Source organism: Oncorhynchus tshawytscha, linkage group LG30 (genome assembly GCF_018296145.1).
Source record: "Oncorhynchus tshawytscha isolate Ot180627B linkage group LG30, Otsh_v2.0, whole genome shotgun sequence".
In the NCBI taxonomy this organism is placed as follows: Eukaryota; Metazoa; Chordata; class Actinopteri; order Salmoniformes; family Salmonidae; genus Oncorhynchus; species Oncorhynchus tshawytscha.
Window position 1 is genome coordinate 15890232 of NC_056458.1, and position 24636 is coordinate 15914867.

Here is a 24636-nt window from a genome sequence, read left to right on the forward strand (position 1 = left end):
GCGGCTAGTTGGTCTCGGGGCAGAAGTGCATGGCAACTCCAGAAGCAGGGCAGGGGGTTCTGTGAAACACGGTCATCTCCTGGGGGGTGTCAGTGAAGACACACAGAGGCAGATCACTGCAGGCCCCCACCAGAATACGCTGGGTCGGCACAAACACCAGGTGCTCTACCCGGTACTTCCTCTCCATAGGGATGCTCAAGTAGTGCGTCAGCTGGCCCTACCCATAGTCTCAGCAGGTGACTCACTTTATGCCTGAGCAGTGGTGGAAAAAGTACCCAATTGTCATACTTCAGTAAAAGTTGTGAACTTAATAGAAAATTACTCAAATTAAAGTGAGTCACCCAGTAAAATACTACTTGAGTAAAAGTCTAAAAGTATTTGGTTTTAAGTGTCAAAAGTAAGTATAATTGCTAAAATATCAAAAGTAAAAGTATAAATCATTTCAAATTCCTTATATTAAGCAAACCAGATGGCACCATTTACTTTATGGATAGCCAGGGGCACCCTCCAACTCTCAGACACCATTTATTAATAAAGCATGTGTGTTTATTGAGTCTGCCAGATCAGAGACAGTAAGGATGACCAGGGATGTTCAGTGTGTGAATTGGACCATTTTCATGTCCTGCTAAGAATTCAAAATGGAAGGAGTGGCATATCAAGAAGCTGATTAAACAGCATGATTATTACCCAAGTGCACTTTGTGATGGGGACAATAAAAGACCACTCTAAAATGTGCAGTTTTGTCATACAACACAATGACACTGATGTATCAGGTTTTGAGGGAGCGTGCAATTGGCATGCTGACTGCAGGAATGCCCATCGGCGCTGTTGCCAGAGAATTTAATGTTAATTTCTCTACCATAAGCCGCCTCCAATGTCGTTTTAGAGAATTTTGCAGTACATCCAACTGGCCTCACAAACGCAGACCTTGTGTAACCACGCCAGCCCAGGACTTCCACATCCGGTTTCTTCACCTGCGGAAATCGTATGAGACCCGCCACCCGGACAGCTGGTGAAGCTGAGGAGTATTTATGTCTGTAGTAAAGCCCTTTTGTGGGGAAAACTCATTCTGAATGGCTGGGCCTGGCTCCCCAGTGAGTAGGTCTATGCACTCCCAGACCCACCTATGGCTGCCCTCCTGCCCAGTCATGTGAAATCCATAGATTAGGGCCTAATGAATTTATGTCAATTGACAGATTTCCTGATATGAACTGTAACTCAGTGACATCTTTGCATGTTGCATTTACATTTTTGTTCAGTATGTTTACCCATTGATTCTTGAAGAATATCACTTAGAAATGCCTCATAAGCATAGTCAAACTGTCATACCCCATCAGAACCCAAAATGTAAGCTTGTTTTACTCTGTAAACAATGTACATGTAAACAAACACTTTATAGCCTCAAAACATCGTTAAAATGATAATTTTTATATCATGAATGGTCAGTCCTTGTATCCAAGGTCACATTTCTCCAGGCCCTTCCCATAGCTTTTTACCAAAATAGAGGTTGGGTGACCGCTTTGTTATTGTTTCAACTAAGGACTCTAGCTTTAAGCTTGAAACTTTTTACCTGTATGGTTTGTTTCAGTTGTGATATAAAGGTCTTCCAGACTGGTATAATTGTTTTAATTGATCCCATCAGAGGAGGCTGGTGGGAGGAGCTATAAGAGGACGGGCTCATTCTAATGCTGGAATAGAATATTTGGAACGGAGTCAAATGGGGTTTCTAGATGTTTGAATCCATGCCATTTATTCCATTCCAGCCATTACAATGAGCCCGTCCTCCTATAGCGCATTCCCACCAGCCTCCTCATCCCATATTTATTGTAATTTGAGCTCTCCCACGCATATCCTAAGCGACTAGTCACATGCTTTCCCATACAGAATTATGCTTTATTCACTTTCCTTTTCATGAATTGATACATTTTACCGCGTCATGATGGTCATACAGAATCTTTGTCGCATTTGTCATTGCGACAAAGAATGTGTAATTGGAATGCTATTGTTGTGGGTTTGATAGCATAGACAATGGATTGGTTTTGTGGATTAGTGAAGTAAACTGGATGGGAAGAGAGGAAGAAAATTAATGGACATTGCAAATTTAGGAAATTAAAACAACTGACAGATCTGTTTAATAGCTCTGCGCCAACTATCTTGTTTTTAATTCAATGGACTTCATAGAAGTTGGTGCTACTATATGAATTTGAAATATTTTACAATTACGGCCTACCCCAGCCAAACCCTCCCCTAACCCAGACGACACTGGGCCAATTGTGTGCCGTCCTATGGGACTCCCGATTATGGCCGGTTGTCATATAGCCCAGGATTGAACCAGGGTCTGTAGTGACGTCCTCTAGCACTGAGATGCAGTGCCTTAGACCGCTGCATCACTCCTGAGCCCACTCAGGAATGAATACATGGTTTACTCAGCAAATATTTAGAGCCAAAATAGCATGTCATGAAATGTAAAAAAATGAAATTCTATAGGAGCTTGTGTCACGTACACACGCACACGCACGCACGCACACACACAAAAAGACAAAGAGCACTGTGAGCCCTTTGAGGATATGTGAACTGGCTCATTGACACTTGGGAGAGGTAAGTATTCTGTTTTTCCTCTACAAGTTATACCCGGATTTCTTTAGAATGTGTTTTAGCATGTGCAGGTGAGGGCTGACAAATTGTCTGTTGTATTTTGTTGCCTTGCATTCAACCGCAGATCATCAGTGGTGACTGATTACATAGTCTATGTACTTGACATAAGGGACTGATTACATAGTCTATGTACTTGACAAAAGGGACTGATTACATAGTCTATGTACTTGACATAAGGGACTGATTACTTAGTCTATGTACTTGACAAAAGCTATCCTACTGTTTTGCGAGTGGTCATGATTGAGGGATGCTTTGGGGAATTTTGCTGGTAGTCTTGACCACCTGCTATTTGTTATGTGCTGCTATGAGGCCTGTGGGCACTAACCTGTGAGGGTTAGTCAATACACTTTGCAACAATAACGTTTTACAACCTGTTCTCTAAAAATGATCAGAAGAATGGTCATTGATTTGGTTGATACATGCTTTGTGGTTGGGATGTTAAAATGGACTGGAAAATAATGGATTGATATTAATGCAAAATACAAGGTTAAGCAGAAAAAAACAATTGGTGACAATGTAGGACCAAATTCCTTAAACATTGATTTGTTCAATCTATGCTATTCAGTGCAATCCAGAGCTGTGGATCCAAGTGAAGTATAATGCAGCTTGGTGTGAACAAAGGGAGCACTGACTACACTCACATGAACAATCAGCCCTTTATTCCTCAGGCCCAGAGCATATAGCCGTGCCTTTTCTAGGGTGGCTCTGGACAGCCCCTCCTCTCATATAGCAAATGAGACGGCTATATGAGACTCCTAAAGACTGTACAAGGTTAGGGCTGAACAAGGCTGCTTCGTACTGCCACACACACACACACACACTGTTAGCGGTTATATTGTACATGCATGTTTTACATTTTACCGTTGGCTTTTGCTTATGTATTTCTCTTTCCCTCACTCTGTTTTACACTTTCAAACCAGTCTGGTCGTACATTCCCCCATAGGTGCTGTGGAACGTACCAACCATTACCTCTGTCAAACACTCACTCTTTCTCAGTTGGAGGTGCTGTACTACCCCCACCCAGCAGTGACTCTCTCTCCATGATGGCCTCCTATAGCCCTACCCACAAGGGCTGGTTTGGTGAGAGGGGGGTTCACCAGGGGATTGGGCTGGACATCCTCTTCAGTGGCAGAGACTTTGACACATCTAATCTGTACTCCCAAAATGACACTCAACAACTTCAGGAGGCCAAGTCCCATTATACCTGTCCCAGGGCCCCCCAGAGATCCCTGCATGGCTGGGGCACATACAGCCCCCTTCCACAGAGACCCAGAACTGGGAGCAGAGGGGGGACCAACCAGTGTCAGAGCTACCACGCCCAAACCCTGCCGCTGCCCTTGCCCCGCAGAGCACTGCCTGTCTTCAGACCCTGGTGAGTAACAGACAGGGGGAGTGAGGGTGGGACGACCTGGTGGGTGAGACATGGGGAGTGAGGGTGGGACACCCTGGTGGGTGAGACATGGTAGTGAGGGTGGGACACCCTGGTGGGTGAGACATGGGGAGTGAGGGTGGGACACCCTGGTGGGTGAGACATGGGGAGTGAGAGTGGGACACCCTGGTGGGTGAGACATGGGGAGTGAGAGACGGGAAGAAGGGAGGAAAGGGACACACCGGTGGGAGACAGGCGTAGTGAGACAGAGACCCTAGTGGGAGGGACCTTGGTGGGGTATCCGGGTCAGCTGAGAGCCGCAGGGTCCCAGGGAGGGGAGGATTAGGGGAAACGTGGGACACACCCTCCCCTCTACCATCACCATGTGACACATAACTTATAAAAACACACTGGGTGGGGCATCGTGGCAGCAATACATTATTGGATTAATGCTTGGGTAAGTCTCAATGGTGTTGAAATTTGATTAGAAAATGTCTATGCATGCTGTGTGTGAGTTTGCACGTCACCACTGTGTATGCATTTATTTGGTGTGTGTCTGTCGGCTGTGTTTGTGGTGTGTTTTTGTATGTGCTGCTCTGTGTGTCTGTGCTGTACCCGTGGATATGGTATGTGTGTGTTTGTTTTGCCTTCAGTGTCTACAGCAGCCCTCAGGGATATAACGCTACCACAGTGGACAAACCTCGCATGCTTAGAGCCACTATTACATCCAGCCCCTCGGATTCCAACCACCCTGTCCAGCACCAGAGCCAGCAACCCAGACCAAACCAGCAGCAGGTCATTAAGCAGCAGCACCAGAGCCAGCAACCCAGACCAAACCAGCAGCAGGTCATTAAGCAGCAGCATCAGAGCCAGCAACCCAGACCAAACCAGCAGCAGGTCATTAAGCAGCAGCACCAGCCAAGTCGCAGTCAAAAGCCTGTCTACCAGCCAAGCTTCAGTCCCACTCCAATCTATAGGAGACTCACAACCTGGCAGCACAAGGACAACACTAATACAGACAACACCATCAAGACTAACAGCCCTCACAGTAACAGAATCAAGAGGTGAGTGTTTGTGTGAGTTTGAGCATGAAGAGAGAGTTATTCTATATTAATGCAGTTGTTGTATAGTGCCAGTACCAACTGTACCACTCTGTAATCAGACAGGTGGACATGACGTCCCAGAACGTGTTGGGTCAGCCGCGTGTCCTGGCCTCTCTGCGCGGCCCACCCTCTCCACGACAGACCCACAAGACAACTAACCTAGAGGAGGAACTGAGGCTCATCATACTGGACACAGAGGACTCAGGAAGGGATGCAGTGAGTTAGGCACACATCAGCTGCGTTTACACAGGCTGCCCAATTTTGATATTTCTTCCACTAATTGGTCTTTTGACCAATCACGTCAGATCTTTTCACAGCAGATATTTTTCAGAGCTGACCTGATGGTCAAAAGACCAATTAGTGAAAAAGAGCAGAATTGGGCTGCCTGTGTAAAGGCTGCCATCTAGAAACATCATAGATGCACAAGTGAGGCGATAGAAAAATAAATGTAGCCAATTCTACACCACAGGTTTAGTTAAACAAGAGCATTGGGAGCTCTGCCTCCGATAAAGATGTCAACAGGTATTATTTTCTCCCCCGCCATTAGTCAAAACCACAGACTTCTCTTTAAAACTTAGTTAAAGGACAAGAAGCACACAATGAAATATACAAACAAAAACAGGTTCTGGGCCAGTGCAGGGTCGAGGGAAGAACTACCTAAACATTCATTCATAATCAAATCAAGAATAATCAAATATATTCTCTCAACGTAGTCAGACAGTAAAAACTAACAACCAGCCACATGACAAGTCACACTCTTACCTGCACCTTCCCAGGCGGATGCACCTCAAACAAAAAAAGAGACAGTATTTAAAGAAATAGAATATAATTACTTTATTTTTCCAGAAGGAACTTCAGTTGTGGCAAGTTGGATAAGATACAGATATACTGTATAGTAAACATATTAACAGCAACATTCACATACTAATGCTTACAAAGTATATACAAACACACGCCTTCGGAAAGTTATCAGACCCCTAGACTTTTTCCACATTTTGTTACGTTACAGCCTTATTCTAAAATTGATTTCAATAGTTCCCCCCCCCCCCAAATTCGAGTCTCATAGCAAAGGGTCTGAATACTTATGTAAATAAGGTATTTCTTCTTTTTATTTGAATAAATTTGCAAAAATGTATAAAAATCTGTTTTCACATTATATGGGTATTGTGTGTAGATTGATGAGGAAAAAATTTATTTAATCAATTTTAGAATAAGGTTGTAACGTGACAAAATGTGGAAAAAGTCAAGGTGTCTGAATACTTACCGAACGCACCATGAATGTGTATAATTATATATATACAAGATAAATGTAAGTCACAAAAATCTATTTTCATTTATGAGCTGTGCTGATGATGGTACTAAACTTTTAGTGGCTCTTGCTTTTTGGAGGTGAAGACCTGAGTCTGTGCCCTCAGTCAGCCAATGAAATTACAGGATCAATCATTCAATTAGTAGTTTTTTTTTTCTCAAAGCAAGGTAGGGTGCACAAGAAAATAGAGGCTCATTGTCAGACCTGTAACACACAGATGTTGAATATTCTAATATACTCATATTCAATGAGTACTAACCTTAAAGTTACAGAGTATGTCCATGTACTCATTTAACTGACCACAGCTCTGTCCCCTAGTCCTGCCGTCATAGCCTCTCTACAGAGATCAGCCTCGGCAGTGGTCCCCTGCATTCCAGTCTGGCATGTTCCCCAGTTTCTGACTGCCCAGAGCTGGAGGGGCTTGAGGATCTGTCTGCCTCTGAGCTGTCTCTGACAGAGGGCTGGGACCCTGGGCACATCCCCCTACTGGCCCCTGCCTGGGGCCTGGAGTGGAGCAAACTTGTCAATGCTGCCAAGGCCTATGAAGGTAGGAGACTGTGTGTGCAAGAAGCATGTCTATGTGCCTGAGTTTGCCTATGAATGTTTGTGAGGAGCAAGGCATTTTAGACCAAATTATAATATGCAATGATTTTATTGTGATATCAGTGAATGTTGCATTAATGTTTTATGCTTGTAGCAAAGAGGACAGTGGAGCCCATTCCTCCCAGCAAGTCCAAGAAGCATGGATCAGAGGGTGGACCTGCTGCTTGCCCACCTAGTCACTACCCTCCTCAGGGCTACAATGCCCAGCCCACATTAAGAAGGTACAGTACACACACTCTCTCTCTCTATGGTCCCATTCCCTTTACTGGACACACACTCATAATGACTGTACTCTGACTTAATGACCCTAAGTCCTGTAAGATATTAATTTTCAAACAGACATGGATAAGTTTGGAGTGTGCCATTTATATTCAGCTTCAGCACATTTGTTTTTTCCCTCATGAAGTTTGTGTTGAAGTTGTTCTTTATTAACAAGATGTTTTGCTTCTATACAGTGAAGTGCCCAGTGATCTGTCAAGACTTCACCACCTGGAGGCGCTGCTGAGACACTTGGAGAGCAACCTGGAGAAGGTGCGACACTTCCGCCTCAGATACACAACCCCCATCTCTCATCATTAAATCAATTTCGACCACTTCACCATCTCTTTTTAAATAACCCCATGACCTCTCTCTCTGTGACGGTCAGGAAAGGGAGGATAAAGTAGCCCTGATGGAGGAAGTGACGACTCTGAGAGAGACCAACCAGCGCCTGTGGGAGGAGTCTCTTTTATCCAACGAACAGCTCCGTAAACTCAGCCTGTTGTTCAACATGGCCCCAGGAATGATGCCTAGAGAGAGAGAATGACCAGCGACACTAAGAGGAGAGAGATGATTTGAAAAGAGGAGTAGAGGAAAAAATGGTTTCAACAAAGATAGTACCTTGAAACAGAGTTTACAAATGTAAATTGTCTTCAAAATGTGATCAGAGAAAGAGGACAGATCACGGCGAGTTACCTCTCGCCTCTCCTGCTTGTCAAAACCCATTGGATGAGAAAACCAGAGGTCCATCCCCTCTGACCTTCTCCACCAATGGGTACAATAAAATATTTAAGAAGGCACTGCTGAGATTTGAACTCAGGATCTCTTGTTTACTAGACAGGTACTTTAAACCAACTAAGCCACAGCACCCATAGCTGTAATTTATATTGTGGGTATGAAAACCCACAACTATTTTGAATCAACCCAGTCATTTTCATTTAACCCATAATTCTGTCTTGCAAAATTACATGTCAAAATAACAGATGTAATTTCCTAATATTGGAATCGATACGGACGCCTTAAATTGACTAGCAAAAGGGTTTCACTATGGTTTGGGCCCTGAGCATGTGAGAGGTGTGTCGCGAGTTATGAGTAAACATTTAGAATCATACCCTATTTCTTCTTCATTTGGGTTGTTCGAGGACAGTACATTTCCCATTTAGGTCTTGATTTTAAAAATCATAAGAACCTTTGAAATAGCAGATGAATCAGTTTGTGTAAGTCATTAAGCTACCATGAGCTGGGGGACTTTATCAAATGGCAGAGTTTCTTAGTTTACACAGTAAGTTTAAACTCATTCAAAGTAAGGGCCTTTCGCCATGACATTCTGTATAGCAATGCCGTGACCGGGATTCGAACCAGGGTTTCCGAGGCCACAATGCAGAGTACTGACCACTATAAGATCACAGCGAGCTACAGGAGTTTGCTTATAGGGGATATTTATGCTGGGAAAGTGACGTGTACAAGCTGGCTAAATGCTTGAGTTGTTTGTCAGTTCAACTTTACACAGTTGGTACGTTTTAACTCTTTCAAAAAGTGCCCTTTTTCGATGACATTGGAATATCTCAATCGCATATTCCTCACGTCCTCTCCACTCTCGCCTCGCCCACTTCTCAAAACTCATTGGATGAGAGAACCAGAGATCCCGCCCCTCTGACCTTCTCCACCAATGGGTAAAAAGAAATGCACAGCTGCGATTTGAACTCAGGATGTCCTGTTTACTAGACTAGCTAAATCACAGCCCCACGCGTTGGAGATAGATGTCATTTCTATCGCGGGTATGAAAATCGGTCTATTTTGAATCAAATCAGTCTCATTCATTTAACCCATATCTCTGTCTAGCGAAATAACATGTCACAAAACATATGTAATTTCCTAGTATTGGAATCGACACGACACCTTGAATTGACTAGCAACAGGGTTTCTTAAACTATGGTTTGGTACCCAAAGTGGGCCCCGAGCATAAGAGTTGGGTCGCAAGTTATGAATAAGCATTTATAATCGCACACTATTTCTTCTCAATTTGGGTCTCGAGCTTAGAAACCTTAAGAACCCCTGGGCTAGAGACCTGCTGCTCTGTACCTTGATAGATTGCCTGTTCACATTATTTCTCGTTTAGTAAATTCTGGTATGAAAAAGGCTAAGTAATTAACTACCTGATTGTATTACCAGCGCTTTGAATATACTGCAACCTGAGATTCCCAAAGTCAAGCGATAATAACTTCTAAACGACTACCATGTAGTTTGAGGGCACAGTGGTCTTGACTTTAGATGAAAAACTGAGCCGTGCAATGTGACTTTTAGTGTTGTTTTGTTTAAAGAATGATTGTTATATTTGTAATAATCTAAAATAACATATTGTATGGTATCTCAAATGTTCACTTGTTTCATTTGTCTCAAATAACTCATCAAAGTAGTAACAATTGAATAACTTTAATTTACAGAACATCTTAACATATTTTGACACCACACATAGAAACACTTCAGCAAACTTCCAATTGACCATTTGAATAACTCAATACAATGGTAAGACTTCAGTTCTTAGCTGCCTTGTAAAAAAAGGAATTTACACAATGTGTAATAGAGAAACACAGACATTCCACACATATTAATAAATGCAGTGTGTATAAATAGGTAATAAATAAAATGGTCAGTCCATGGGGCAAGTGATTTATGTGCTGCATACTGTGTAGCCTGGAATTTCTTTGGCCCTTGTGATCATAAATATAGACTGATTGATGAAATAATCTTCAGGATGACATCACTTCATGTAAATACAAAACTTCCTACTAAAATGGTTCTCAATAATATCTGTAAAACCACATTTGAACATGTTGTATAAATAACTTTAACATGAGGCAGAAAACAATAAGTAACAGTTAAATGTGGTGCGCTATAGACCAGGGGTTCCCAAACCTTTTCACTCAGGCCCCCCTTCCAGCATTGGGGAACAGCTTATTTTTTGCAATTCTATACATTTTGTCATGGGGTGCAAAGAAAATATTGCAGTTTTAAGACAAATTATCTTGCACTTCTATACATTTTGCCATGTATTGGAGTGACAAAAAATTACAACAAAATCTATGGGCTAAAAAACCTAAATAAAAAAACGTTAGCTGACATGGGCAAGCTGATCTGGACATTTGACAAGTTATAAATAGCTCTATAAGGTATGCAATGACTGACATGACAAGAGGAACTGATGATTCACTACCTCATTTCAGTACCTAATTCTACTATTACAACTTCAAGAGTCCGTTTAAAGTTGGACTGACTTCCTTTAAAAAACGTATATAATTTGAGAACCACTGTGCTAGACAGAGATTAAGTGTCTGCGTTTGAGAATATTATTTAAACTCCAAAGAACTTCATAATTAACTCATACGGTGTTTCTTAAATAAACAATATTGTTGGTTTGAATATGGACAGATACAGTATAAATATGGACATCCAATGCTAGATGCATATGGTCAGTGAAGAGTCAGTGTGTGTGGAGGTAGCTACTCTAGGGGCCTCCTCTGGCTGCAGCACACAGGTCTCTCTGGGCCAGCAGCATGTGGAGGGGGCTGGGTACACAGTCCTCTTCCTCCCTGCCTCCCTCCACCAACTCACTCCTCACGTTACGGTTCTGCTGGCGGCTGAAGTGGCGAGCCTTCAGACTGAGAGAGATTACACAAGCTCCTCTGTAAAACTGAGAAATTCCAATTGTAAGTAAAGAGACAGACACAATAAGAAAGTTACTGACCAGTAGACGTGCCTCTCTTGCTTGGGCATGACGTGCCACAGGCTGGCCAGCTCCTTGGTAACCACGGTAGACGGGGTGCCAGGGTGGGTACTGTTCAAAGACATGGCATCCATCTTAGTTACAGACACACAGAGGTACAGTACATCAAGCCGAAACACAGGGTTATGGGGATAAAGGTCAGGAGTCACTCACCGGAGGTAGGTCTTCCTGTTGATGCGGCAGAACATTATGAAGCCGTTGACACACTTCTTCTTCAGGTTAAGAGGGGTGCGAGGGGGGCCCTTGGTGGAGGCATTGGCTCTGCGGTGCCGTCCTGTGCTACTGGTCTTTGACTTCAGAGGGACTTGCTGTTGCTTGGGGGTCCAGGTGACGTCCCCTTCCTCCCCCTCACTCAGGGAGGACAGCCACCCTCCTCTGCCATGCTTGACTTCAGCTTCACCCTCTGACATCTAGGGGGAATAGTGGCTTTATCATTAAGCTGAACATACCCATTTCCTTAATTGTTTTGCACGATATACCGACACTTCTGGATAGTAGAATATGAAAAACAGTTCAGTAGTAGAATTTTTGTTACTTTCGGTACTGCTGTCAAATGTGTCTCACGGATTAAGCCTGTCTACTAGCACAGCCGACCCCTTATTATAGCGCGCACCGTACCTGATCCACCTACTCACTGCTAGCCTGCACTGAGAGTCTGGGCTGCATCATTTTAGCTCCGTTTGCAAAACAATGTCCATACAGGCAAGAACACTTTACAATGCAAGATACCTGTAGCTCCCAGCTTTGTAGGCTAACTTTCCTGGCTAGCTGACAGCTAAAGGTAACATCAATTCATTACCCTTGTACGTCGTTTGTGATAATATAGAAACAATAACGCAAAAGCTGATTGCCACCAAAAACCTTATTAATTCACTTATTCGGTCTCTCTCACGTCTCTCCCAAAGATGATCTATTGCCTCAGCAAACTGACTCTGCTCCAAACCGCTTGCCTTGTGAATGATGCCATTACTTGTTAAAGAGACAGCGCACATATTTTATAAAAGATGCTACTTCTATGCAAATGTTGTTGATCAGTATAATAAAACAAGTCCCAAATGGAAGGGAACCAAATTGTTTTTCATCTGTAGCCCCATGAAATCAGCCATAACAAGCTCAATAACTCAATGCATGCACACACTCCTATTGAATATGAATTCACCTGTATGGTGGATAGGCCTAGGCTACATCCTGATTTACCCAGTTTATCAATAGAGATGTATCATTTATTGTGATATTGACCTCAAAAGATGCCCAGCGATTGAACAGAGCAGTAGCTGAGTTTATCTGTCTGAATCAGGTGCCATTCAGTGACTTTGGCTAATATGTTGTTGTTTTTTACACTGTTCTATCATTTTGGTATTGAGTATTGTGATACTAAACCTGGTATTGATATTGAACACAACACTAGTACCTAACATACTATACACTCAACATTTGTGTTGTGGAAACATGATTCTATGAGGCTTACTGAGTCATTGGGGTCATGGCAGGGCAGGCAGGAGACTTTGGTGTGGGTCGTTTTAGGGGTGACCCAAACATCCTCGAATAGCACTGCAAAAAGATGAGTGTGTGTTGGCTGTTGGCTATGTTTCACTCTCTCTCTCTCGCACCAGGAACTGAAGACGTAAGTAGGAATGTATATGATTAATAGCTGGAGGAATCCTTCCAATCGAGTTACAATTAGGTTTTACAGACTACTTGGTAGACTACACACTATACCAAGCGTCCCGTAATCTATTTGAAGTCAGACACTTCAAATATACTTCAATGGCAGGCAGGGTCTCTTTTGTATTCAACAAAATAAAGCAGCAATACCCTGGTCATTAAGATGATATTAAATCAGCTTAATATTGAGTGTGTGTTATTAAAAGGAGTGTTACCATGGAGCTCCTCCTGGCCCTCAGGCAACAGGCAGTGGCTGAGGCCCCGGGCAGGGGATGTGAGGAGGGAGGGGCTGAGGTTCAGACTGTCCCCAGTCCCAAACAGCGGCAGCAGGGGGAGCAGGGTAGGGCGTTGGGGCGTGGCAGCAGGGCTGTGGAAGGGCTCCTTTCGCCCTCGCATGGGTGGGATTACCCCAAGCATTTGGTCCTTCAGGAAAAGTGATCCTCGCCTGGAAACACATACAGTTGAAGTCAGAACTTTACATACACTTAGGTTGGAGTCATTAAAACTCCTTTTCCAAACACTCAACAAATTTATTGTAAACAAAGTAAAGTTTTGGAAAGTCAGTTAGGACATCTACTTTGTGCATGACACAAGTAATTTTTCCAACAATTGTTTAAAAAGAGATTATCTCACTTATAATTCACTGTATCACAATTCCAGTGGGTCAGAAGTTTACATACACTAAGTTGACTGTGCATTTAAACCGCTTAGAAAATTCCAGAAAATGATGTCATGGCTTTAGAAGCTTCTGATAGGCTAATTGACATAATTTGAGTCAATTGGAGGTGTACCTGTGGATGTATTTCAAGGCCTACCTTCAAACCCAGTGCCTCTTTGTTTGACATCATGGGAAAATCATAAGAAATCAGCCAAGACCTCAGAAAAAAAATTATAGACCTCCACAAGTCTGGTTCATCCTTGGTAGCAATTTCCAAATGCCTGAAGGTACCACATTCATCTGTACAAACAATAGTACGCAAGTATAAACACCATGAGACCACGCAGCCGTCATACCGCTCAGGAAGGAGAAGCGTTCTGTCTCATAGAGATGAACGTACTTTGGTGCAAAAAGTGCAAATCAATCCCATTACAACAGCAAAGGACCTTATGAAGATGCTGGAGGAAACAGGTATAAAAGTATCTATATCCACAGTAAAACGAGTCCTATATCGACATAACCTGAAAGGCTGCTCAGCAAGGAAGAAGCCACTGCTCCAAAACCGCCATAAAAAAGCCAGACTATGGTTTCCAACTGCACATGGGGACAAAGATTGTACCCTTTTGGATAAATGTACTCTGGTCTGATGAAACAAAAATAGAACTGTTTGGCCATAATGACCATCGTTATGGTTGGAGGAAAAAGGGGTAGGATTGCAAGCCTAAAAACACCATCCCAACAGTGAAGCACAGGGGTGGCAGCATCATGTTGTGGGGGTGCTTTGCTGCAGGAGGGACTGGTGCACTTCACAAAATAGATGGCATCATGAGGAAGGTAAATTATGTGGATATATTGAAGCAACATCTCAAGACATCAGTCCGGAAGTTAAAGCTTGATCACAAATGGGTCTTCCAAATGGATAATGACCACAAGCATACTTCCAAAGTTGTGGCAAAATGGCTTAAGGACAAAGTCAAGGTATTGAAGGGGCCATCACAAAGCCCTGACCTCAATCCTATAGAAAATGTCTGGGCAGAACTAAAAAAGTGTGTGGGAGCAAGGAGTCCTACAAACCTGACTCAGTTACACTAGCTCTGTCAGGAGGAATGGGCCAAAATTCACCCCACTTATTGTGTGACGCTTGTGGAAGGCTATCTGAAACATTTGACCCAAGTTAAACAATTTAAAGGCAATGCTACCAAATGCTAATTGAGTGTATGTAAACTTCTGACCCACTGAGAATGTGATGAAAGAAATAAAAGCTGAAATAAATAATTATTCTACTATTATTCTGACATTTCACATTCTTTAAATAAAGTGGTAATCCTAACTGACATAAGACAGGGAATTCTTTTCTAGGATTAAATGTCAGGAATTGTGAAAAACTGAGTTTAAATGTATTTGGCTAAGGTGTATGCAAACTTCGGACTTCAACTGTATATATGGGTTGAAAACCCATTCACATGAATACTATATTAAGTTACACTAAAAAGGGCAGGCATGCAGCTACAGGGATGTAAACCCACCCAGTAATTGGAGTAGTTGGAGTGTCTAGGACCCCGCTCCCTGATGGGATGCTCTCGCTGCCTGTGCGGTCCTTACAAACAAAGCAGTGGCCTCTCTCTGTTGGGGATGGAGTCCACAGAGTCCCACTGCTCCCTGTGGGAGACCAAAAGACAGAGGCATCAACTCAGTAACATTTGTCCCAAACACACCTGTCATGTATAGCCCAGAGAACACTTAGGGACCCTCCAGCCTAACTCACCCTCCAGAGGCGTGCTCAGGGGGAGCAGCTGATTTAGGCTGAAGCCTGAATCCAGGGAGCTCGGCTGGGAGTCGCTGTCATACACAGGCCACGCCCCATGGCTATCACTAGACTGGAGCTCTGACCAATCAGAATGCACACCCCACATAGGGACAGCCACACCCTCCTCTGGGTAAACTATTTTTCCATTGGCTACAGCTTTGTACAACCTCCTTCTGTTCACCTGAAGCTCTGCCTTCTCCTCTGAGTTAAGGAAACAGAAAAGCACCATTCTGGTTAGTGTGATGTTATTACACACAAAACTAGTTTGTAATCATACTTGAAGTAACTAACAGAACTACTCTCGTCACCTTACAACAGTCTTTGACAGTGTTGAACATAATGTTGGGGGGAGGTGTGGGTCTGGTACCTGAGGTGGGGACAGGTCTCTTGCGGGAACGGCTGAAAAAATATTTGCGCTTGGCCTTTAGAGTGTGAGGGGGGGTGCAGGGATCAGAGAGGGTGTTCTCTTCACTCTCAGACCCTGTACATGCACACACACATACAGTGTAAATGCATTGATATGAAAGTCAGGTACGTAGTCTGTACTTGTCTTGATGCTTGGCTGAGGTTGTACCTGTGTCGGGTTCCTGCTTGGGGATGCAGTGGGGGGGCAAGCGGCTCTGCAGGGTCTGGATCCTACTCTGAAGAAAGTCAAAATAGCGCAGCATGTGGACCAGAGTCTCCTTCTGAAGATAGATTAGAGGTGAGACACACACAGAAACACCCACCACCATAATGTAACTGTACTGTATTCAGACATACTGTAGCCATGCACCCACATACGGACACAAATACTCATACAGGGAATCCATTAATACAATTAAATCAAGATCGTCCGTGCACAAACCTTGGTGAGTCCTCGGCCATTCCTAGGCTTAGATATGGGCAGGAGGCCTGCAATCTCTTTCAGACTGTTGCTCCAGCATGTGCTCCAGTCCAGCTGATCCTTACTGTAAGATAATGTACCCATTACTTAGCTACAGTAGATCATTTTCATGTCTTCAAGTCTCTTTTATCATTCTTATTGACAGTGACGTGCAACAGGCCATTTAAGTAGCTAAAAGTACCTTTTCCTGCGAGTCGCGTCTCTGCCTGCGGGTCCTTGTGCCATGCTCAAATCTGCCACAGGGGGCGTCAAAGATGCAAAATTAACGTTCAGTCCCTTGCGCGGTAATGTTAGCTTGCTGGCCAGTTAACTTAGCTAGCTGAAGTTTGCCATCCATCAGTCTAGCTAATTATTTTCACGCCTTTAACCAACGAGTGTCTATCTACATGCTTCGCCTCTTGCTCTCTACTTTAACTAAAATATATTAACAAAGTTACGTTGAGCTAATTGCATAGCAAAATTGATATAACGTTAGCAATCCAGCTATCCAGCTAAGTTTATGGGTAACTTACCCGTTTTTTGTTAGCGAGGGCGAGCCAATGACTGTATACGAAGGGTGAGCAGAGATAAGCAAGATAAATATACATTTGAATTATTAGACACTATAAAAATATTAATATCTGTGGAAATAATTGTTAGTGACAATTTATGGCCAGTCACTTACCTAAAAGAAGTTTAGCAGCAAAGAGAATGTTGGCTATCTATTTTTTAAATGATTGTTCTCTAGCCAGCTAGTCATGTCACCTCATTGGTTAAGAAAGGACCAATCCCTTCGCACGAGGCAGGTCATTGGCTAGACACAGACCTATCCTAGCGGGTACATTGAACGTTCTAAGACTTTTAAGAAATGTGATTCTAATGCTACCATGCGGAAATATTTTGCCTACATGACAAACCAATCTGTGGTTTGGTTCACTAGATATCAATCAATAAATCAATAATTGATTGATTCGTTCAGCAATGTACAGATATAGATAGACCAATACACATATAAATTCATATTTTTGGGCTAACGTGTGACTTTTTTTCAATTCTAGTCTATTGTCATTTTTAGAATTTCTTCCAAATAAACAAGGCACATTTTCAGTCTCATTTTCCATCAATTGATAGCCTTCTCCTGAATCATTTTCGCGTACAATTTTCACAGCAGGCGGTCGGAGCTCATGCACCAACTGCAGACACAGAACACCGCGTGTGCACTAAAAATGGGGCCATAACGAAACGACGACGATATGGCGGGGGTCAAAATGCGATTAGTGCGGACGTTGATAGTTTATTATACCTCAGTGGTTGATAGATTTGATTGGACAGATCCGCCGCTGCATGTATGTCCCAACATGACTGCATGAGTGCTCCATTCAGGTAAAATAGCCAGTATCTTGTTGTTAAATTGTAGCCTATCCTGATGAAATTGTGTTAAATGAAAATCATAGATGTCATAAATTGTTTCATGTTTATTTGCCCACGCTCGGCTCGAGTCTAAGCAGCCAGTGGCCTCATTAATTCAATCGGTCATGGACGTTATTCTCCATTGCCATACGCTAGCATGGAATCATAAGCACTATAACGCACATAGTTAAGAAAGGCTCTGTACCGGACTGAACTGTTGTGTGAATCTAACGGTTCTTCCAAGTTATGAGAACCACCCGGAAGCCCCGATCTTCTCCAGGCACCAAGCTGCTACTGGGACGCTGCTACCGGCTCCGGATGTCCCGAGTTCGGGTGCTTCTCGTATGCCTATGTGGGATGCTGGCTATAGCTCTGACACTTGGATTTTCTTTCTCGAGTAATGATACAAGCGATGATGATGACAGTATTCATATGGACGATAACACACAATTTCGTGTGCCAGACCTAATAAGGGACAAGGTAGGTGATGGCTCCTGCACAGTAGCCTCTGGTTTTCCAATATTGGACTAAGCCTAAGGAGTAGCCTACTTTTTAGGTGCTGCTGTCTTGCTACAGCCTACATACCCCAGCCAGCTGGAACACTTAACCCAGTATGTTCAACTATATACACTTCACTGATGGCAGACAATTTACCTCAAGTCAGATCTTTGATTGCTCAATAATAACAGTATTTTCTGCCTGGTGACTGACTGTTTTCAAAATGCATATGTGAAAAAACTACTGCAACTGTCTCCTTTCTCCTGCTGTCCTCCCTTTCTGCAGTTGACCCATAACCCCCGTCGGGCCACTGTGGCCCAGATCAAGCGTCTGGTGGGCCAGGTGAATTCAGGTAGACTGTGGTACTCTCTCCTGAGGCCCATCCTGGTAGAGAGACTGCCAGGTACCAGGGGCAGCCGTAGGGTGCGTGAGGTTAGGATCTCTACTGACTGCAGCAAGAGACATCAGGGTAGAACGTCTGTAATTAAAGTGGAACTGGTGTCTCTTTATCCCAGTCTTACATGTTATTGTATCAATGAACATTTTGTTTTCTGAAATAATGTCCTTAGATTAAAATCACACAGTTTTTTTCTGTGATTGCCACAGCATATCTACAGCCATCTAGAGTTCTTGTCAGCGGGTTGGTCGTTGGAGGTCGACTCCTTCAACTCTGCTACCCCAAAGGGAATAATCACCTTCTCCAACCTGCTGGCAGTCCTGGACCCCTCGGCCCCGCGCCGTCTGCTGCTGGCCTGCCACTACGACTCTAAGGCTATGCTCCCAGCTTCCAAAACCCCCGACGGGCCTCTCAGGAGGTTCCTAGGGGCCAGCGACGCGGCCGTCCCCTGTGCCATGATACTGGAGCTGGTGACTGCTCTGGACGTCCACCTGAAAGTGCTAAAACAACAGGTAAATACTGTCTGCTCTGCTACTGTAGGACAAGGCTACGCTTCAGAGGGCAAGGATGAAAGTGATGACTTGACAGATCCTTTTAAGTTCCTGGTTGCACTGGGAATATAAGTTGTTGGATTTGCGGAAAACTGATGACAGGATGAGGCTTCAGTGTGTGGTTGGGCTACCCTCTGACATGTTTGCCTCTCTCCCGGGATGTCAGACTATTTATAGATCTGGAGTCTGACCCATGCACACACATCAATTATTCAAACATTTATATCCAAATTAAACTGCAGACATTTATGGGTTGAGACACAGAAATCATTAACACTCACCGGACATCTCCCATGTTGGCATCAAAAGCAATGCATTTTAAAGGAGATAGTATGATAGTCACATACTACTCGACCAATATATATTTTTCTAAGCATTTTTGTTATATTACAAGAAAATGTATCACTCCAACCCCTGTATGAGTCTTTCTTTCTGTCTGTTTTTCTCTCTGGTAGAAATCACAGGTGACTTTGCAGTTGGTCTTCTTTGATGGTAATGAGGCGTTTGATCAGCCGAGCCCCTCCGACTCTCTGTACGGCTCACGTTACCTTGCTGAACAAATGTCCCGTACACCTCACCCTCCAGGAGCTGAACATACCACCCTGTTACATGCTTTGGTGAGGCTTTGTTAGTGTTTGTTACAATGTTCCATTGCCAAGCCTTATGTAGTATGCAGTTAATGTTTTGCTTAGCTACGTGTTCTGTATGTTGAATGGCAGGACCTGTTTGTTCTTTTGGATCTGATTGGTGCCCCTGACCCTATGTTTGTCAACCACTTTGACGACACTGTTCGTTGGTTTGATGAGCTGATATATGCAGGTACGGCCCCCACCTCTCTTCTCAAAATGTATACTCCATATACTGTATCACAAAAATGGCCTATATTGCCAGGTAAATTAATTCATTATTATCACGCTCATTGCTCACTGTAATCGTAATGGGGCAAAAACATATTGTAATGGAGATAGTGAGGTAGAGGGACATTAGAATGACAGAAAGAGCCAGGGAGCAAGGCAGAGAGTTTTGTAGGTGGATGACTGACTCATGCTAATACAGGACCAGGCTCTGCAGTGCTGATCTGGCTATAATTCCACTCAGGCACAAGTAATAAGACACCTGAAATGAGCTGTTCTTCCTCCATCATTTTTTCTCTCCTCCCTGCTTACCCCTTCTCCACCCCCCATGGCCCGCGGTGGCTGTCATGTCCGTGTGCTAGAGAGGAGGCTCCATAAGCTGGGTCTGCTGTCCTCCCACCCCAAAGAGGTGAGCTACTTCAGGAAGGACATAAACCTGGGCCCTGTGGAGGACGACCATGTGCCATTCCTCCAGCAGGGTGAGAGAGCACACCCACATAGATAGGCAGATGGTTAGAGGGCACATTTACTGACTAACAAGGATGGACGTTAACAGTACACCATGAATATATAAGTGGAGGCTCTTAAGAGGAGGAAGGGGAGGACCATCCTACTCAGTGAATTTCATTTTATAGTGAAACATTAAAGATGCACTATGCGGAAATCGCTTGGCTATTTCCTGGTTGCTAAAATTTGAATAGTTCGCCTAATTTCAGTTTATGTGAAGTATAGTGTAGAGCCCTCAAACTCAACTCTGGACCTCAAAGCAATTTCCACTGCAATGTGCACTTAATTATCAGGTAGAACAGAAAACCAGCAGGCTCCGGACCTCGTAGGGTAAGAGTTGAATACCCCTGGTGTAGAGAATCATTGTACCATCTAAACTGTGGTGCAATATATTTTACATAACCAAAAACATTCTATTTTCAGCTGTTTAAAGATGGTGTACAAAACCTAAAGTAAAAGATGCAAAAAGCATAGAAATTGCGCATATAGAACAGATCTACTGCTACTTAGAGTATGACATATCTATAACTCACATTTCTATGAAATGTTTGTCAAGTCACCCAAAAAGATACATATTGCAAGATCTCCTTTTTAGGTAAAACTATACTAAATATATTCACGTCACCAAATGACTGATTAAAACACAGTTTTGCAATGAAGGTCTACAGTAGCCTGTAGGGTAGCACCATGGTGTAGCAGAACAGCTAGCTTCCGTCCTCCTCTGGGTACCTTGACTTCAATACAAAACCTAGGAGGCTCATGGTTCTCACCCCCTTCCATACACTTACACAGTAATTATGACGACTTCCGGGGGACGTCCTCCAACCTATCAGAGCTCTTGCAGGATGAACTGACATGTCCATCCAATCAAAGGATCAGAGAATGAATCTAGTAGTGAAAGCATAAGCTACAGCTAGCTAGCACTGCAGTGCATAAAATGTGGTGAGTAGTTGCCTCAAAGAGATAAAGACAATAGTTGAACAGTTTTGAACAAATTCATTTTGTACAAAATTAAGGAGAAGCAGCAGAGCGAAATATGTTTTTTTCTTTCAGTTTCACTTTGACTTACTCTAGCTAATGCAGCTAATTTAGCGTCTTCAACAACCTGACTCAAACAGAGAGGAATGATATTTATGTTAGCTAGAGAGACAGGAAACACAGGGATATATACACCAGGGATAACAAGCGACACCTGGAGGAGGTGGAGTCAATAACAAGGACAGGTGAAACTGATCAGGGTGTGATAGTGCGGCTGAACAGGGGTGTATTTATTCCGCCAATTCTGTTGCAAAATGTTTCTTAAATGGAAGAAAACGGAATGAAACGGGGATGGACCTACCTGAATTTGTCTACTAGAAACTCTTGTTTTAGTTTTGCAACTGTTTGGACTAATGATTACACCCTAGATCAGCTATATGCAGGCAGTACTCCAATTTGTCTTTCGACCTTTGCACCTACGTTATAAACTTAATTTGTAGGCTAGGTTGTAACAACCTCATGATGGGTATAGGGAAAATATGAGTATCATGTAGTAGCCTAAACATATCAACGTTACATTGAACTGCGTGAATGGAATATGAAAGACAGACTGTATCATCCAATATGCTATAATAGAAATAAGGCCATGCTCATAAAAAAAGAGCGTCCTCTTAACCCGCCTCTGATATCTACACCGCTGATTAGACTATGACCTTATGACTGTACTGTATCTGCAGAGAGTTCTCCCTCTGCTTTAGTTTTATCCCTGTAGAACTTAATCTACCATCTGCCTTTTTTATCTCTCCGTCTATTAACCTCTGTCATCCCCTACACTCTACCCTATCTCATTTGTCTTCTCCCCTCCCCTGTCTCTCTGTCATCCCCTACACTCTACCCTATCTCATTTGTCTTCTCCCCTCCCCTGTCTCTCTGCCATTCCCTACACTCTACCCTATCTCATTTGTCTTCTCCCTCCCTGTCTCTCTGTCATCCCCTACACTCTACCCTATCTCATTTGTCTTCTCCCCTCCCCTGTCTCTCTGCCATTCCCTACACTCTACCCTATCTCATTTGTCTTCTCCCCTCCCCTGTCTCTCTGTCATCCCCTACACTCTACCCTATCTCATTTGTCTTCTCCCCTCCCCTGTCTCTCTGCCATTCCCTACACTCTACCCTATCTCATTTGTCTTCTCCCCTCCCCTGTCTCTCTGCCATTCCCACCCACTCCCCTCTATGCCCGCAGGGGTTCCAGTCCTACACATGATCACAACGCCCTTCCCCTCCTTTATGCACACTCTGGAGGACACAGCGGAACACATCCATTCTCAGACTATCGAGAACCTCACCAAGGTGCTAGTGGTGTTCCTTGCTGAATACATAGGACTCTGACTGACGTTTCCTCCCTTTACTGTTGCTCATAGACATGTATCCTTTAGACTTTATGCCACAATCACCCAGCCGCATTTTATAATACCAGCCACTCTCCCACATAATCAATTTACAATCATCAAAGTCCTATCATACCATGCCTTTTCTCTACATCACCTATATCTCTCGTTCTAGAATCTATACCCTAGTAGTCTTGTTGTTGTTTTTTTTAATCCATTCTGGAGCCATACTAGAAAACGGTTTAAATTAGGATTGTGAATATAGAGGCCTTTTATATACCCTGTCCCTCTCATTCCCATAATCCATGTGGAACTCAGACTTATGCAAAAACAGAATGATGAACTTGATTAGGTGCCTTTTCTCAATACGTTCAGTAAATGAGGTTGTGAACACTAGAGTATATAGTGTTTCCCAATGAGGGAAGTTCAAGCTAGATCATGTGGATAAAAAAAGATTAAAATGCTAAATAAAGAGGTGATATACAGACATTACTGGACATATTTGTTCCCCAAAAATCACTTATATGTTTAGGACAGACAGTCCAGTAATAATATAGCAATAAATATGTGCTTTGGGAAGTGCTAGATTATATGGGATATAATTGTGTATTAACAGTGCCTTCAGAAACTATTCACACCCCTTGACTTTATTCACATTTTGTTGTGTTACAGCCTGAATTGAAAATTGATTAAATTTAGATTTTTTGTTGTTGCCACTAGCCTACCTACAATACCCCATAATGTCAAAGTGGAATTAGATTTTTTGAAAATGTTGCAAATGAATTACAAATGAAAAGCTGAAATATCTTGAGTCAATAACTATTCAACCCTTTTATTATGGCAAGCATAAATACGTCGCATGGACTCACTCTGTGTTCAATAATAGTGTTTTACATGATTGTTGAATGACTACCTCATCTCTGTGTCCCACACATACAATTATCTGTAAGGTCCCTCAGTCAATTAGTGAATTTCAAACACAGATTCAACCACAAAGACAGGAGGTTTTCCAATGCCTCACAAAGAAGGGCACCTATTGATAGAAGGGAAAAATACAATTTTAAAAATACATTGAATATCCCTTTGAGCATGGTGAAGTTATTAATGACACTTTGGGTGGTGTATCAATACACCCAGTCACTATAAAGATACGAGCTTCCTTCTTAACTCAGTTGCCAGAGAGGAAGGAAACCGCTCAGGGATTTCAACATAAGACCAATGGTGACTTTAAAACAGTTACAGAGTTTTTTTGGGCTGTGATAGGATAAAACTGAGGATGGATGTATCAACAACGCTGTAGTTACTCCACAACAATAATAATAATAATAATAATAATACACCTAATTGACAGAGTGAAAAGAAGGAAGCCTGTACAGAATAAAAATATTCCAAAACATGCATCCTGATTGCAACGAGGCACTAAAGTAATAATGCAATGAAATGTGGCAAAGCAATTAACTCCTTGTCCTGAATACAAAGTGTTATGTTTGGGGCAAATCCAATATAACACATTACTGAGTACCACTCTCCATATTTTCAAGCATAGTGGTGGCTGCATCATGTCATGGGTATGCATGTAATTGTTAAGGACAGGGGAGTTTTTCAGGATAAAAAGAAACAGAATGTAGCTAAGCACAGGAAAAATCCTAGATGAAAACCTGGTTCAGTCTGCTTTCCACCAGACACTGGGAGATTAATTCACCTTTCAGCAGGACAATAACCTAAAACACAAGGCCAAATCTACACTGGAGTTGCTTACCAAGATGACAGTGAATGTTCCTGAGTGGCCGAGTTAAAGTCTTGACTTAAATTTACTTGGAAATCTATGGCAAGACTTGAAAATGGCTGTCTAGCCATGATCAACAACCAACTAGACAGAGCTTGAATATTTTTTTAAAGAATGTGAAAATATATAATACATATACAGTGGGGCAAAAAAATATTTAATCAGCCACCAATTGTGCAAGTTCTCCCACT

General features: G+C 42.9%; 3 protein-coding genes and 1 non-coding gene across 6 annotated transcripts; 2 read left to right on the top strand and 2 right to left on the bottom strand.

Annotated features, from left to right (window-relative positions):
- The first annotated feature begins 1332 nt into the window (after positions 1-1332).
- Positions 1333-9742, top strand: LOC112250219 (signal-induced proliferation-associated 1-like protein 3). 2 transcript variants are annotated; one of them, XM_024420171.2, is made up of 8 exons: positions 1333-2598; positions 3599-4027; positions 4678-5088; positions 5187-5343; positions 6755-6983; positions 7134-7260; positions 7495-7570; positions 7686-9742. In XM_024420171.2, exons 2-8 carry the CDS (start codon positions 3696-3698, stop codon positions 7842-7844), a joined length of 1491 nt encoding a protein of 496 aa, XP_024275939.1. In that variant the 5' UTR covers positions 1333-2598; positions 3599-3695; the 3' UTR covers positions 7845-9742. The 2 variants fall into 2 exon arrangements, with proteins under 2 accessions (XP_024275939.1, XP_024275938.1); XM_024420170.2 differs by having other exon boundaries at positions 1333-4027.
- On the bottom strand, positions 8093-8167 carry trnat-agu. The gene has a single exon. It is a non-coding gene; the product is annotated as a tRNA-Thr (tRNA).
- Positions 9743-10387: 645 nt separating the features above from the next.
- Positions 10388-16932, bottom strand: LOC112249862 (meiosis initiator protein-like). Its single transcript, XM_042309508.1, has 13 exons — positions 16762-16932; positions 16610-16640; positions 16279-16330; positions 16059-16161; positions 15786-15897; positions 15579-15692; positions 15170-15412; positions 14931-15063; positions 12962-13191; positions 12550-12632; positions 11235-11491; positions 11043-11132; positions 10388-10956 (listed from the first exon to the last, which is right to left on the bottom strand). Exons 3-13 carry the CDS (start codon positions 16320-16322, stop codon positions 10803-10805), a joined length of 1563 nt encoding a protein of 520 aa, XP_042165442.1. The 5' UTR covers positions 16323-16330; positions 16610-16640; positions 16762-16932; the 3' UTR covers positions 10388-10802.
- Positions 16933-17157: 225 nt separating this feature from the next.
- Positions 17158-23334, top strand: LOC112251721 (glutaminyl-peptide cyclotransferase-like). Of its 2 annotated transcripts, XM_042309510.1 has the most exons (8): positions 17158-17459; positions 17731-17966; positions 18270-18416; positions 18591-18893; positions 19388-19549; positions 19652-19751; positions 20149-20265; positions 22515-23334. In XM_042309510.1, exons 2-8 carry the CDS (start codon positions 17733-17735, stop codon positions 22658-22660), a joined length of 1209 nt encoding a protein of 402 aa, XP_042165444.1. In that variant the 5' UTR covers positions 17158-17459; positions 17731-17732; the 3' UTR covers positions 22661-23334. The 2 variants fall into 2 exon arrangements, with proteins under 2 accessions (XP_042165444.1, XP_042165443.1); XM_042309509.1 differs by having other exon boundaries at positions 17158-17966.
- The last annotated feature ends 1302 nt before the right edge of the window (positions 23335-24636 follow it).

What these genes read in the sequence shown, in the direction of transcription:
- LOC112250219 (XM_024420170.2), top strand. Translation starts at nt 3,501, where the DNA reads ATGTTTTACATTTTACCGTTGGCTTTTGCTTATGTATTTCTCTTTCCC. An exon ending in AGGACTCAGGAAGGGATGCA is followed by an intron (nt 5,344 to 6,754) that starts GTGAGTTAGGCA and finishes TCTGTCCCCTAG; the next exon opens with TCCTGCCGTCATAGCCTCTC. An exon ending in GCCCAGCCCACATTAAGAAG is followed by an intron (nt 7,261 to 7,494) that starts GTACAGTACACA and finishes GCTTCTATACAG; the next exon opens with TGAAGTGCCCAGTGATCTGT.
- LOC112249862 (XM_042309508.1), bottom strand. Translation starts at nt 16,322, where the DNA reads ATGGCACAAGGACCCGCAGGCAGAGACGCGACTCGCAGGAAAAG. An exon ending in CCTGAGCACGCCTCTGGAGG is followed by an intron (nt 15,064 to 15,169) that starts GTGAGTTAGGCT and finishes GGTCTCCCACAG; the next exon opens with GGAGCAGTGGGACTCTGTGG. An exon ending in GCCATGACCCCAATGACTCA is followed by an intron (nt 11,492 to 12,549) that starts GTAAGCCTCATA and finishes TATTCCCCCTAG; the next exon opens with ATGTCAGAGGGTGAAGCTGA.
- LOC112251721 (XM_042309509.1), top strand. Translation starts at nt 17,733, where the DNA reads ATGAGAACCACCCGGAAGCCCCGATCTTCTCCAGGCACCAAGCTGCTA. An exon ending in CAGACCTAATAAGGGACAAG is followed by an intron (nt 17,967 to 18,269) that starts GTAGGTGATGGC and finishes CCCTTTCTGCAG; the next exon opens with TTGACCCATAACCCCCGTCG. An exon ending in TGATGAGCTGATATATGCAG is followed by an intron (nt 19,752 to 20,148) that starts GTACGGCCCCCA and finishes TCCGTGTGCTAG; the next exon opens with AGAGGAGGCTCCATAAGCTG.